Source organism: Gavia stellata, unplaced genomic scaffold (assembly GCF_030936135.1).
Source record: "Gavia stellata isolate bGavSte3 unplaced genomic scaffold, bGavSte3.hap2 HAP2_SCAFFOLD_111, whole genome shotgun sequence".
Classification (NCBI taxonomy): Eukaryota; Metazoa; Chordata; class Aves; order Gaviiformes; family Gaviidae; genus Gavia; species Gavia stellata.
In genome coordinates this window covers 145,240-159,983 of record NW_026777101.1, presented here as the reverse complement: position 1 = coordinate 159,983, position 14,744 = coordinate 145,240, and the positions used below count along the sequence as shown (strand labels likewise).

The 14,744-nt window shown below is 44.4% G+C and overlaps 1 protein-coding gene across 2 annotated transcripts; it reads left to right on the top strand.

Moving 5' to 3' along the window:
• Window positions 1–399: 399 nt before the first annotated feature.
• LOC132321663 (E3 ubiquitin-protein ligase TRIM36-like) lies at window positions 400–13,711 on the top strand. 2 transcript variants are annotated; one of them, XM_059835131.1, is made up of 10 exons: window positions 400–423; window positions 1,781–2,010; window positions 5,268–5,589; window positions 7,045–7,191; window positions 8,293–8,388; window positions 9,329–9,582; window positions 10,244–10,368; window positions 10,928–11,221; window positions 11,525–11,822; window positions 13,357–13,711. In XM_059835131.1, exons 1-10 carry the CDS (start codon window positions 400–402, stop codon window positions 13,709–13,711), a joined length of 2,145 nt encoding a protein of 714 aa, XP_059691114.1. The 2 variants fall into 2 exon arrangements, with proteins under 2 accessions (XP_059691114.1, XP_059691113.1); XM_059835130.1 differs by lacking the exon at window positions 400–423 and adding an exon at window positions 698–724.
• The last annotated feature ends 1,033 nt before the right edge of the window (window positions 13,712–14,744 follow it).

Here is a 14,744-nt window from a genome sequence, read left to right as displayed (position 1 = left end):
AAGACCAATTTCTTCACACTGTTTCAAAGGTGGCAGCAGAGCCAAAGGGGCTTTGTTCTGGTCTGCGGCTGCTAGTTTATTTGGCCCCAAATAAACCACATCCGATGTCAGCGATGGGTAGTGTGCCAATGTAGACAAGGGCTTAGTAAGAGCTACATCCTTTAAAGCCTGCCTGTAACATCGGGAAGTTTGGGGATGGTGGAGGTGGTTAAGGGGTAATAGAGTTATTCAGAAGCTTGCAAATTATTACTTAAATCATAGTTGGAAGGCTGACAACTCACGTCCTTACCAGTCCGTTCTCCCCCCGCCTCGGTTAAGTAACATGTTTCAGTTTGAATATACAGACTGTGCATTACTGGCATTATCAGAATCATTTCAAGCACAGTGTTTTGTATTTTTATGAAGGTGGTTTCTAAAGGAGATGTGAAATAACATCTTTACATGTGTTCTCTAGTTCTTTGTAACACCAGGCGTGCAGAAACATCACGGGCGTGGCCGCTGCCGCTGCGGGCGTGGCCGCCCCGGCGCCGCGCCCCTGGTGCCCGGTGCCGCGCCCGCTCGCCATTGTGCGCTGGGTGCCGCCCAGCGGACGGCGCTCCCCCCCCCCGGCCCCCCGGCCGCCTCCCGACCGGCCTGGCGGCGCCCTGCCGGGCTGGCAGCCGCTGCGACCGAGCCGGTGGGCGGAGGAGGCGTGGGGATGGAAGGCGATCGGCCGGAGAGCCCGGTGAGCGCGGGGGGAGCCTGGGGACGCGGCCGCCGGCTCGGGGTTTGTCGTCCCCTCCGCTGTTGCGCCCTGTGCTGCGGGGGGGCGGGGGGGGGCGGTGGATTGGGGGGTGTTTGCCCCCCGCGGTGTGCGCCGGCAGCCTCGTCCCTGCCCGGCTGGGAGCGGCACCGGCGGCAGCCGGAGGTGCTGGGGCGGCGGGCAGGGCTGGCCCCTAGATCTTCAGACGGGGCTCGGTGCTGGCGGGGGAACCGCATAAATAAAGTCGGTCTGGTCTGGCAGCGGGCTGGACGGTGAAAACCCACCCGAGAGGGGACGAGCAGGCGCTGGGCAGCCGGTGTCCGCGCCCGCCACTTGATGCTTCGCTGGGTTTCGGTTGCCGTTGGCTCTCCCGGCAGATACTCCGGCCTCGGAGCGCAGTGCCAGATGGCTGTGGGGTCATTAAATTACTGAAGAGCTGCACAGATCCACGGGCGGCTCTTTGTGCAGGAAATAAATAAACAAACAGATAATGTTCCGGACTGGAACTATTAGCCTAACGAAGTCAAGGCAGTTCCAGTGCTTAAATGTGGATTACACGGCGGGAAAGCCTGTTGTTTAACCAGTCTGACACTTAATTTCTTTTTTCTCCCTCCCCCACCCCCCCTTCTTGAAAAGCGAGCGAGCGAGCTGAGTTAAACATATGGATTCCTATTGTTAAGAAGTATGGTTGCTTTCGTTTCACTAGGTCCTTGAGTGGAATTAAGACTACTCCCCTCCTCTCCTTTCCTCCCCTGCAAGGCAGACATGACCTAAAGATGAACCGAGTTTGCCTAGTGGCGGTGTTCATTTCAGTTGAAATGAATGTTGTCAGTGCTTTCATAAATGTTAATTGAGATTTGTTTGCAGCGTTAACCAGCGGAATGCCTCAAACCAGCTAGAATGTGCGATTCTAGAATAGAACGATTATTCTAGAGAGCTGGGGCTTTTGTGACATACAGACATACAGCTGTGCAGTAAGTCTTGCTGGCTCACGTTTTCTGCACTTACACTTGTTTTTTCCCTCTTTCTGTCATGAAGGTTACCATTAAGGGTATCGAAAGAGAGCTCATCTGCCCAGCATGCAAGGAATTATTTACCCATCCACTGATCCTTCCTTGCCAGCACAATGTCTGTCACAAATGTGTGAAAGAAATACTCTCTGCATTTGAAGACTCTTTCGCTGATGGAGGCTCTGAATCCTCTAATCAGAGTAGCCCTCAAATTAAAAGCTCTTCTTCTAGCATGGACAGGATTAGTAGATCAGGTACGTATCGGAATTTTTGCGTGTTTTCCTTATTTTATGTGTTCGACTGACTTGAGCCGAATTGCGTCTGCATTGGTAAAATGTCTTCCCGGTACTCCTGATGCAGTTAAAGAGATGACGTAGGGATAGTGCGAGTCTTGTTCATTCTGTGGCAAGAACAATGGGAATATTTTTAAGGACAGTGCACTCTATTTCATATATAATAGATCAGTCTTTGTGGCGTCCTGTAAATCTTTGTAACCATTGTATTTGTTTATTCCTGTATTTCAGTTACATTGAGATGCAGTAGCATCATGTTCAATAGCGTCGATGTTGAGGTGTAGATTTCAGCAGTTTTATTGCCTGTCAGTGGTACTGTTGAGGTGGTTCTCTCAGGTTTCGGCCAGCCTAAATTGAGTAGTTCGACTTCCTTCTGAGCCTCTGCAGACTTTGCAAATGATGGTTTTGTCCTACCCAATTCATTACGCTTACAATAAATCATTTTCCATAGATGATGGTTATTGCACGGTTGCAGAATTGGGAGACAGATGACTGTAAGAAGACTGCGCTAACCGCCTCTTCCAGTGTGGTCTGCTCTGGAAGCTTTAAGGAGCACTCCTCATGCTCTTTGTGATGTCACACTAGAAAGATTCTTACAGCTGTTGTGTAATCCACAGATGAGTTGTTCTTTTACACAGATACATCGAAAGTACTTCTTGAAAGAAACCTCATCTTGGCTTTTAGGCTTCCTTCTGACGTAACTGTCCACTTTAAAACCGCAGTCCGCAGTGATCTGGAAGAGTCGCCCACAAGACAAACCCTAAAGCTGTGTCTTGTATTTCGTATGTTACTAACGTTCATCATCCCCTTCCCAGTTTTCAAAGCTCAAATATTTTATTTCACCCACTTCTTTTAAACAACTCTTGAGTTGTTAGTACTGGTACTCTTTCAGGATCAGTTTGATAAGCAAATGCTGTGTTTGCTGTAGCTTGGCAGGTTGAGGCTTGCATCATTTGAGGGAATCCCCAAACGAAATAACTAGTTGTCTTCATTACAGTCCTGTTTTCTGGATATGGGGTGCACAGCCCCACAATCACTGTTTAGCTCTGCATACATTTCAGCTGCTTTCTCAGCTCTCTCTACCTGCAGCGTTATGTGAAGTTTGAATGAAGAGAGCCCACTGGTGACTGCCGTCTCCCAAATCCAAGTCTAGTCCCTTTTTTCCTCAGTAAGCATGATGTTCTGTCACGGCATTGCATGCATGGACTGAAGCGGTCACCGGTTTCCGCTGCAGCTGTCCACTACATGGTTTTACAACGTGGACATCAGGGCACCAGGTTGGGTGCCTAAGGAGTGGTGGGCGCACCGTGGGTGACCTGGCCTCCTTGTGAGAACTGTGGCTTGCCAAGTGTGGGAGTATCAGACAGGCTGTGCGTGGGGACCAGGCCCCCCATGCTGCTTTCAGCAGTGTAAGTAAGGAGGTAATCCTTAATCTTCCGTGGAAAGCTGCCCTCCAGCTTGCTCTCTGTCGGGCAGTAGAAATAGTGATCTAGCATGATGGGGTGCGCAGGCAGTGCTGTGGCACCGTCCACGCTGTGCACAGAGGAGGCAGAGCTCCCTTGGGACCTGACATTTAGATGCTACTAGATGTCACCCATACTGTTCTGTTAATGCAGTCTAGCTGTTCGGCTCAGAACCTACAGAAAAGCATGAGACCAGCTGAGTTTGAGACTGACATTTATTCATGCTCTGGTTGTGGCTTCTTAGCTGATAGTGATGCATAACTACCATGGGGTACATTTTGAAGATTTTTAAAGGAACTAGTTTCTTACAGGAGTGTTGGTTTGTTTTTTTAAAGAGACTGGAAAGGGCGTGAGAGGTAGGGAGGTTTTGGATTGTTGGGTGAAGCACCCACAGAAGAGTGACACAAGGCAAGTGTCTTTTGGATAGCATCAAAGGACACTTCAAAAAGAAATGAAGCATCAACATTTCTGATGGGAAGATCCTCACTAAATACAGATGGGACCAAATTTCACTTTCTGAAGAAGAACCAATTTCAACACTAAGAATTCAGCTTGAAGTCATACCTCTATTTACAAATTAGTTATACCAACATGCAGTCATCTCAAGGGGATCTTAAAACCATGCTCCAGCTCGAGAGAATGTTTTTTTATTTCTTTGTAAGGGGAGGCTGAGAGGATACATGTTAAGCCTAAACACTGGCTTAACCTGCTTCAGTAATACATAAAGGACTAATTTTGATAGTTGTGCCCTGTGGGTTCATGAGTGAGACATGGGGATGCACTCTCTGTTTGATAGCCTCAAGAATGTTACCCTGTAAATAGTTTTTGGGTCTGTGTGAGCCATCCCCTGGAACAGGCTCCAAAGAATCCCTAGGCTTGCGACTTTACTTGAGCCTTGGATCACTTTATTTTGGAGAAGAGGGGAAATTTGTGCATAGCTGTTTCGTAGGAGTGCAGCTTCTCTACTGTCCCCTTTTGAAATGAAAAGAGATAAGCTGTACCCTTGTGTAACCATGCAGATCTGTGGTTCCCCAGTTCAAGGTAGAGGAATCTCTCAGACATAACCGTCTCAGCATCCCCTTTGGTGTGCGGGGCTTACTTAGCAGCCCTCCTTTATCAAGGCCGTTCAGCAAGGGCCAAGTCAGCCTCTACGTATTTTGACTGAATGATTTGGCTGAGATTTCGTACTGGTGATATCTAGTTCTCTTGTTTTCCTCTTTATATTTTTATGATGCCTCTTGGGGTAAGCCAGATAAGTTTGACTCGGCCAAAGCAAACTTCAGGGAGCTCCAAGTTGGCTATATTTGTCTGGGAATAACCAGTCTCACTCTGGGAATAGACATCTTACACTTCAGCGTGTTACGAAGCTGTTGCTCTCTATGTGGGCAGCCAGTTAGCCTAAAACCAACTGGTTTCCGGAAGGTTTTGTGTTTAGTCTTTTGAAAGGCTGCGGCTTGAGTGCATGCAAAACTAGACGAAGAAGATAGGATTGGAATAGCTAAATTAACCTTACCATAGAATTAAGTTTTAGAGTAGTAGTTTGTAATGCCCCCTGAACTCAGACATTACACTACCTTGTCATGGCAAATGTATTCTCTTTGGCTTGGCAGAGTGCATATGAATTGGTATTGTACTGGTTTGGATGATGTGCTACGATAGTTTGAAATTGGTTCATAAATTCCTGTGCTTCTCCCTTTAAAATCTAAACCTCTTCTGTTTACACTCCTCCTAAATCAGGATTTGGTGTCTACACAGGCAGAAAACGTAATTCACTGACTCCTAGATCGAGTCTGTTTCCTTGTCCGGGTTGCCAGCGGGATACTGATCTCGGAGAACGTGGCATCAATGGCTTATTTCGCAACTTTACTTTGGAAACCATTGTGGAAAGATACAGACAGGCAGCCAGGGCAGCCGTTGCTATTATGTGCGATTTCTGCAAACCTCCACCTCAAGAGTCCACAAAGAGCTGCATGGACTGCAGGGCAAGCTATTGCAACGAATGTTTCAAAATACACCATCCTTGGGGAACTGTGAAAGCCCAACATAAACATGTAGGACCAACCACCAACTTCAGACCCAAGGTAAGTATACCGTATCTTAGAGAATTTGGGTTGCAGCATTTGCATATAGCTTCAGACATATCTGTGCAATGGCAGTTGCTTTTTGGGACCGTTGTTCCTTTTTTGACTATTGCTGTTATTCATGGAGTGAACCATAAGCTTTTGTTCTTGCTGACAGCATGACTGCAAGTTTTGAACATGTCTGCCTGCACAGATGATTCTCCTGAAAGTTTCCTTCCCTCCTCGCACCTCCCCCCGAATCCAGCAGCCAATGACAATGGGATAGCTTATTGCATATTCTGCTGAATGACAGTCTTATGCACCAAGGTGCTAGCGAGACTGGTGTCTTTGGGCTTTTCACCATAGACTAAGATAACATTTGGGGCTTGAGAGTTGGTTTCAGAGATGGTTTGCAATTTTAGCTTAGTGTGTCCATATTTATGCTACTCACTTCTATTTTTGAGCCCTTTCCTGTCCTTTCTTGTATGTGTGTGCGTGTGTTAAAAGATGATGCTTTTAAAGCTTGACTGTTGGCACTGATGTCGTGTTCTCCTCCTTGACATGACACTGAAAAGCTTTCTCAAGAGCTTCTCTTTGGTAACATGGAGTAGATGGACCCAAATGTCTTTCAGTGCTCTGGAATGAGGCAAAGCATTTCTTTTTTTTTAAAACACACACGCACACATGTGCACAAGCACACCCACCCACCCCCACCCACCCCCTTTTAGACGGTTTTATCTGTTGCTTGAGCTTGGAGTTGAGCAGCACTTTTTTTGCCTCTTCGAGCAGTTACTTCAACGTGTTCAATTTTTGAAAGATTACTTTTAGCAAACACCAGCTTTTTCGCAATGCTGTTTAAGCTGGTACTGGAATTAACGCTCAGCATGAACAACTTGTAATTGGAGTCAGACAGAAAAAATGAAACACTGGAGCCTTTTATCTTTAAAATGACTGTGACTGGTGGTGTGGCTGCATTTCATCTGTTGCTCCAAGAGCAATGGCTATGTGGCTGATCAGAGTCTAGCTTAAATTTAAATCATTACAGTATTATGTCAACTCCTGCCTTAAGACAGTTCGTAGTTGTTTCAAGAGATGCTGGCATGGACACAGTTAAATTTGGCAGCGTGGCTGTGTTATATATTGCATTCACAGCTCTGAACAGGAGTGTAGGGAGCTTGAGGCACGCAAACAACTTCAGGGATTAGCAAAATGGTTGATTGCAGTATGGAGGCTACATGATGTGTACACAGACATCGCTACAGGTTTACTCACTGTGAACCTCGTGAAACTGTGTGTGTTCATCTGCTGGCTTTCATTGGCATAGACAAATATAAAAGGTGGAAGATAAACTGAATATAAAAAATCCACTGATGAAATCAGATGCTGCTGTGGGGTGATTTAGCGTTTTGATGGTTTGTTGGCCACCTCAGTTTTTGGAAGTACACCTGCATTCTCTCTGCTCTCTTTTTTTTTCAGATTTTGATGTGTCCAGAACATGAAATGGAGAGGGTAAACATGTACTGTGAAATCTGCAGAAGGCCTGTTTGTCATCTTTGTAAACTGGGTGGATGTCATGCAAACCATAGAGTAACAACCATGAGAACTGCCTACAAAACCCTTAAGGTAAAAGTAAATATTGTTGGACCTGGCCTTAAGAAGGGGAAAAGTACTGAGCTTCTGGTGTAAGGGCAAACTCCCTGTGGCAGGAAGCCAGGATGTGTGTTTAGAGGACACTGAACTAGTCATGAGGCATGCTGTTGTGCAACATCTGTTAATATCTATATTAGTGTGACATAGCGCACTTCTGAGAAACTGTATTTTCTATGAGGCTTGAAACATAACCTCTTAAAAGTCCTTCCACCTTGTTTTAGCCAACTGTATAGCAGTACTGACCAATGCAAAAGGTTTAAGCAGTTTATACTTTACAATCTAGCTTTTTTAAGGTAAGTGTCCTTGTGGCTTGGATTAGCTGATACTTCAGAAGCACTCCTGAAAAATTTGCATTGGAAGTATCTGTTGGGACCTTGTATGTTTCTGAAGTTGCATAGCTGTTAATTCGCAGTACAACAGGGAAGACTTGCAAACATTGCTTTGTTGTTAAAGAATGATTGCTTCTACCTCCTCTTCTTCCTTTTCTTCCTCTCTTGCTCACAAGAAAAAAAAAAGGGGGGGGGAGGGGCGGGGGGGCAGAAAGACCAGACCAGCCTGCCTTGTGCTCTTTGGCCTCCTTGCCTGTTTGCAAGGCTTTTCCTGTACAGCTGTTAACTCTTGCAAGTCAGGAAATGCAGAGACACTCATAAGTTCATGCTTTGAACCACTCATTCTTCTAGCAAATCTTACTACAAATGAGTTAATAACTAACGTGGCTTTTCTGTAAGTTTTAGTAACGTCCTGAAGCCTCATGTTCCTAGCCTAAGAGAAGGTGACACTTGTGGCTGGGGAAGACTGAGCCAGCTGAGGCTGTTACCTCTTGTCCTTAGAGGCTGTTACCTCTTGTCCTTAGAGGCTGTGCCCCCAGTCCTGCCCACATCAGTGGCCTGATGTCCCTGTGCAGTCATTGCGGGTCACTGAGCAATTCTCCGCAGGGTTGCTGCTCATAACTGGTGGCAGGCTGTTGTCCTTGTAACTAGATAAAGCGAGTGCTAGCTGGATGACCTGCCTGTGCTGGTTGTCGGTTTGGGTGGGATACCCTTCTTCTGCTAGCTCGCTGTTTTGTTTTAACAGGAGAAGCTTTCAAAAGATATTGAGTACCTCATCAGTAAGGAGAGCCAGGTGAAAGCTCACATCACACAGCTGGATCTGCTGCTGAAAGAAACAGAGGTAAGAGTGTCTTCCATGTTGTCTGGGGATAGCCCTTGCAGGGACACAGCAGAGACTCAAACTGTTTTCACTGAAGTGTTTCAAATCCTTTGGCTTTTTTCAGTTAGCCAGTAAAACAATTTCTGAACAGTTTGTGTTAGTCCTGAATCACAAATGGTAAGACCTAATCCTGACAGTGTTGGAAATATGGGCAACATACAGAGGGAAGTTAAGTTTTGGGTGCTGCTGTAAATTTAATTGAAATAAAGCTTGTTTGATACCTTAATCAAAGAGAGGTGGGTTAGACTTACAGCTCTTGTGTATTAACGGTGCTTCACAATTTACACTGGCTGTTTGCCGCCTTGAGGATGTTGCAATAAAGTCAGAATGAAGAGTAAAATCTCCCTGCAGAAGAGTCAGAGCTGGGAGCTCACGTACAAGCTGAAAAACACAATGGCAGAAATTGCAGGAGCTCCTGGCCCTGCCTGTATCTTGATAAAGATTGTCTCTGTGCTTTGTAGTTCCTTTTATCCAGGGCACTAGTTAGAGGTGACCCTACAGTTCTGAGGGCATATGTGAGAAGCTGGGCTGGACCCCCATCTCAGTGTGGTTGGGGAAGGTGGAGGAGCACCTAGCTCTTGGGCATGAAGACTTCAGAAACTGACCTGTTTTTACAGTGCTTTTCCATGAGCTGTTTAGACACATGCTATGCGTAACTCAAGACATAATCAGAGGAATACTTTCCTGCTCTTCGTTCTCTGTGTTGATCCAGTAAACGCTTACTAGCTTGGGTGCAGTGCTGATCACATTTTCAGTGCTGATGGGCATAACAAAGCTCATTAGTCTTGTCTGTCAAATGGATGACTAGATTGCTGTGATACCTTGAACAACTTGAGGTATGTTTCTGTATGCAGCCACAGTGCTGTGGAATCTGTCTAAAATGTCTTTTGTTCCCTCCTAGTGCAACAGTGAACGAGCTAAAGAAGAAGCATCTCAGAGCTTTGAGAAATTATCTCATGTCCTAGAAGAGAAGAAGTCCGCAGCTCTTAGGGCAATTGAAACTTCTAAGAATTTAAGGCTGGAAAAATTGCAAACGCAAGCAGAGGAATATCAAGGGCTCCTGGAAAATAATGGCCTTGTAGGATATGCTCAAGAGGTGCTTAAAGAAACTGATCCATCTTGTTTTGTTCAAACAGCAAAACAGCTTCATGACAGGTATCTTAATTATCTTCTGTTTGAAGTACAGATACTGTTCCAGGATGTCTGGTCAGTCATATTCTTTTGACACCTGCTAGCAAAGTACTGAATGCAGTACCTTGTATTGCAAAGGCTCAGAGATGGTCCCAGTACCGTTCAGTAGAAATTGCTACATTACAGTGTGCGTTAAGAAACAGCAGTCAGGAGGGGCTCTGCCCTGTGACAACACTTGGCCTTGTTCAGTAGGACTGCACTGGAAGGGTAGCCCATTCAGCTCACTGACACATTCCTTTGCTCAGAGATTGTATCGGGTATTTGCAAGTTAATCTAACAGGTCTCTTCTGGCTTTAAAGTCTTTGATCTTAATAGCTGTTCTCCATTAGCGCTTCACATCTGTTTTGTTCTTTGAACATAATGCCCCAAATTGTTAAAATGCTCTACCAGCTGAACGATTACCTCTTCATTATCTTTACACTGATACCTTTACACTGATGTACAAAAGACCTTAAATTTTGCATTTGAATTCTGTCTAGAGAGACAGAAATTTCTGGGAGACATCAGTAAGTACATGAAAACAGAACTTTTTATAAAGCAAAACCTAGCATTTTTAGTTTAAGGAATGCACACATGTGAATTCCCTTTTCTCTGTTCTGCCATCCCTTTGCTTCTGTGCTTTCAGAATCCAAAAAGCTACTGAATCTCTGAAGAGCTTCAGGCCAGCAGCTGAAACTACTTTTGAAGACTTTGTGGTGGACATAGCTAAGCAAGAAGAGATCCTTGGTGACTTGTCCTTCCATTCCAATGGTAAATTGCGAGAGCATCAGGTCTTTCTCAAGTTACGACTTGAAGGGCTTCTCTGGAAAGAGGCAAAACTTATGCAGGGCTGCAGCTGCAGAACTCAGTCTTGTGACTTGCATTGTCCCTTCTGTCTCTGTGATCCACAAGGCATTACCTGGCAGCAATGCTAGCTTCAGCTTTGAAAAAGAAGCTAAGATGCCGTTGCATTCAGTACCAGTTTACATTGGCTTCCAAAACATTGTAGTTAAGTAATACTAGGTCTTCCTAGAAGCTTTTTGTTAACATGACAGAAAAGAATAGGCTTTTCTATGCTTTTTTAGCTGCCAGCAAAAATAAATAATACAACTTTCGAAGTAAAAACAGAAAGTAAGGGATTTATGTAAGTGCATGAATGGAACCATCCTCATCTGTACTCTTTAACGGATTGAGTCAGATTTCTGCCCCCACCCCCACCCCCCCCCCCCCAAGTGCTATAGCCACTCAACAAAGGGCTTGTATGGTTAATTCTAAAACAACAGATATCTAAATTTGAGGGTTTTTTTCTCCTGAATCTCTGGCATTCCAGGTCTAGAAATACCAGAAATCAATGAAGAGCAGAGCAGAATGTACAACAAAGCTCTGATCAGCTGGGAATGCCCTGGGAAGACAGACTCAGCTGATATCTATGTTCTTGAGTATCGTAAGCTTAATAGAGAAGAGGAGAGTGCGACGTGGCAGGAGATCAAAGTTTGCAGCAAGAGCAAAGTAATATCTGATCTTGATGATGACAGCTCCTATGCCTTTAGAGTTCGAGGATATAAAGGGTCCATCTGTAGCCCTTGGAGCCGAGAAGTTATTTTGCGTACGCCTCCAGCTCCAGGTATTGGGTTTTCTTATGACCACAAGGTGTTGAATCTGTGTCTGTCGGTGTTAAGAGCTGTAGGTGGTTTCCAGTAGTTCCCAGACTTCTACTCTACTGTTACCGGTTGCGTAAATGTTTAGAAGCACTGTTAACAAACAGGTTAAGTAGGTGGCATGCTGAGACCGTTTTAGCTTGCATGACGTTCCCGGTAGCCTTTAAAAGTGAGAAATTCTGATGCCAGCATGACTTAAAATGTAGTTTATAAGCACAGAAGACCAAATACTTAACTAAGAGGAAATTTTTTTGGATACTGTTTTTCAGTTTTCAGTTTTCTTTTTGATGACAAATGTGGGTACAACAGTGAACATCTCCTGCTGAACCCAGGAAGAACCTCTGTGGAAAGCAGGGCTGGATTTCCTCTACTGCTGGGATCTGAGCGCATGCAGATCGGATGCTACACAACCCTGGATTACATCATTGGCGACACCGGGATTGCCAAAGGGAAGCACGTCTGGGCTTTTCGTGTGGAAGCCTATTCATACCTGGTGAAAGTGGGAGTTGTTTCTAGCAACCAGATACAGAAATTGTTCCATAATACCCATGATGTGAGCAGCCCAAGGTAAATTGCAGACTCTTGCTTAATACATGTTTTATATAAGGAGATGGCTTTTTAAAAAATAAGTTAAGAGTGAGTCTGGTCGCAATTAGTACACAAGGTGAACCTAACTAGTGGAAAGTAGCTTGAAGGATATGCTGTAAGCAGGTTGTCCTGTTCATCCCCTGCTATTAGCAGAAAGGTGTTGTAATTATCCAGAGTCCTATTTTCATTCTTTTTGGGAAAGAAATGAGGTTCCTATAGATGTCAAGATGTGCCAGTTAAAGCAAGAAGGTAAAAAAAAAGCATCACTTGCAAGATTGAAGCAATGTTTAATTGTCAATAGTAAGACTCTGCCTTAATTTCCTTAGCATACTAGGTTTGGCAGCCATTCAGAGGTACAATGTTCACTGTGTGTATCTGTGTATCTTTGCTGTAGCTTGCGTCACGGTGGATTCCAAGTCACTGGCTTATCCCAGGCTATACACTTGCATATGGTACTGGAGTGCTACTGATCACAAGCCAAAGTACAGTGGACAAACCAATAAAAAGATTTCAGCTCTGAAGTATGGTTGTAGTAAGCCTGGATGTGTCTAGGAACTGCAGGCTGGGAAGCTATCTCCTGAGGACTCTTAACTTTTTCAGGAATGTAAAAAATGTATCAGCTTCCTCCTGTGTAACATACTGAAAGTGTAAGAACGCCTGTGTCTTGAGCTGCTTAAAGCCAGACGGAGGCTTTTTGCAAAGTGAGCAATTAGATCCTGATTTCCTGATTTCTTTTTCCTTATCCACACAAATACCTGGAAAACTTTGGCTGACACAAATCCAATCTCCCCCCAGACATCCCAAAAATGCAAACCTAGCTAGGGATTGTCGGCACAGAAGAATGTGTGCTTCTCCAGTGTGTCTTCATCTGGTGACAGAAGTAGGGGGCAAAAGCATGTAGACTGAGCAAATCTGGCCACAAACTTTCCCCAGTAACCAGCTGGGAAACAGGGGTTCATGGAAACCTCCAGGCAGAGCACTTTAAAAAAAACCAAACCACCAAACCAAAAACTTAAACCACTACTTTTTGTGTTGTGAATTTTAAAGACAATGTAATACAGCAGTGGTGAGGAAAACTCATAGGACAACAGTAATGTTAAATGTATTTACTCGCGTCATTTAACATTATGTAAATGAAGTTAAACATACCTTGTCTGTAATCATTAGTCATAGTCGCTAAATTACTTTTCAAGTTAACTAATTTGCTATACCTGTAGGTTCATTAATGATTACCTAGCATGAGTACATTTAGATACATCCGCTCCTTAGTAAAGCCTTCTGTGGTCTTGTCCTCGTTAGTGTTTAGCTGTTATTTATTGTCTGAAGTGGCCCAAGTGAGTGTTCTCCACCTACTAAATGCGTCTTCCCTCCTGGCTTAGGTATATTTTTACCCCACAAGGTTTTGCAGGTGACCATGTGGTGTTTCTTGTCTTACAAAAATGTTTTCTCCAGTTCACATCACTGATCCCCCTTCAGAATTTGACAAAAGCAAATGGTTGTTTTTCTGTTCTAGATACGAGCAAGACAGTGGTCACGACAGTGGGAGTGAAGATGCCTTCTTTGACTCACCACAGCCTTTCACACTGGTCACTTTAGGCATGAAGAAGTTCTTTATCCCCACAACACCTGCTGCCCCCAAGGATCCAGCGAGCAGAATCCTTCCCCTGCCATCGTGCTTGGGCATCTGCCTCGACTGTGACAAAGGCAAGGTGGGGTTCTACGACGCAGGCCGTATGAAATGCCTTTATGAGTGCGAGGTGGACTGCTCTGGCATAATGTACCCAGCATTTGCCTTAATGGGTGGTGCAGCAGTTCATCTTGAGGAACCTGTCACAGCAAAGTACGGGGAGTACCACGACGACATCTAGTGCAGTGATCTCTTCCCATTGCTGTTCTGAGGTGGAAGACGAGAGAGAGCAGAAGAATTCTACCTTAGTTTTCACTCCTGATTAATTACATTCTGTCCACATGTTGCTTACAAGCCTCTGGGTCATGCTTTTTTTAAACAAACGGTTCAGACACGTCCCACACTAGTGGGAAATGTTCTTCCAGGAACTCTCCTGCCTTTCTTGTGATCTGTGCAATGCTTTTCTCCACAGACTTTCTTCCCAGGGGGAAGCAGGGAAGAAGTTTGACTAGCAACCAAAATTACTCTTCGGGGGTAGAAATCTACCTTTTGTGTAACGTAAATCCTTACACAGTCAGTTTTGCATTTAATGAAATCAAAGCTGACAGCGTGTGATTGCCATTCTCCTTTCAAGAAATCTGCCTGAATGCCTCTGAGGGGTCAAATGCTTTCCAATTAACCCCTGAGCACCAGGGGTTGGGCCCTTCAGCACGAAATAACATTTGCAAAAATACAGTATAAAGCAGGGAGAAATCAGAACTGCAGCTGAACGTTTAGGTTTTATTTGGAAAGAGGAGGGTGAACTAGAATCTGATTGCATGTCATATACCTTTAATGTGACTGTAAGCTAAAACTCTAATTCTGACACCTGGTGTCGTGTAGTTGGTGGCATAATGGTAAGTTTCTTGACTCTTCCAGGCTTTTACTATAGGCTATATAAAAATATATAAAGTGCAATTCTACCTTAAACATCAGACTTACTTTAGAGTCCAAAATCGGAAGTGTTTGCATGTGTGAGTAATTGTACCTGGTATTTAGGCAAAAGCATATGAGTTACTGACATGAGTAATAATATGTGAACTTTTAAAAAAACATCAGGTATTTCTTTTAATACTTGTTTCTATAAGTTAATTTTTTGATCTAGTAGCAGCTTGGATTCTTAGTAAGAATGTTAAAAATGCACTGATTAAGTTCTGAGACCCGATTTCTGCCTTAAAGGATGTCTCACCTCAAATTTCTGTTCCTCTCCTTTTAAAAACTGTATCACATAGTAG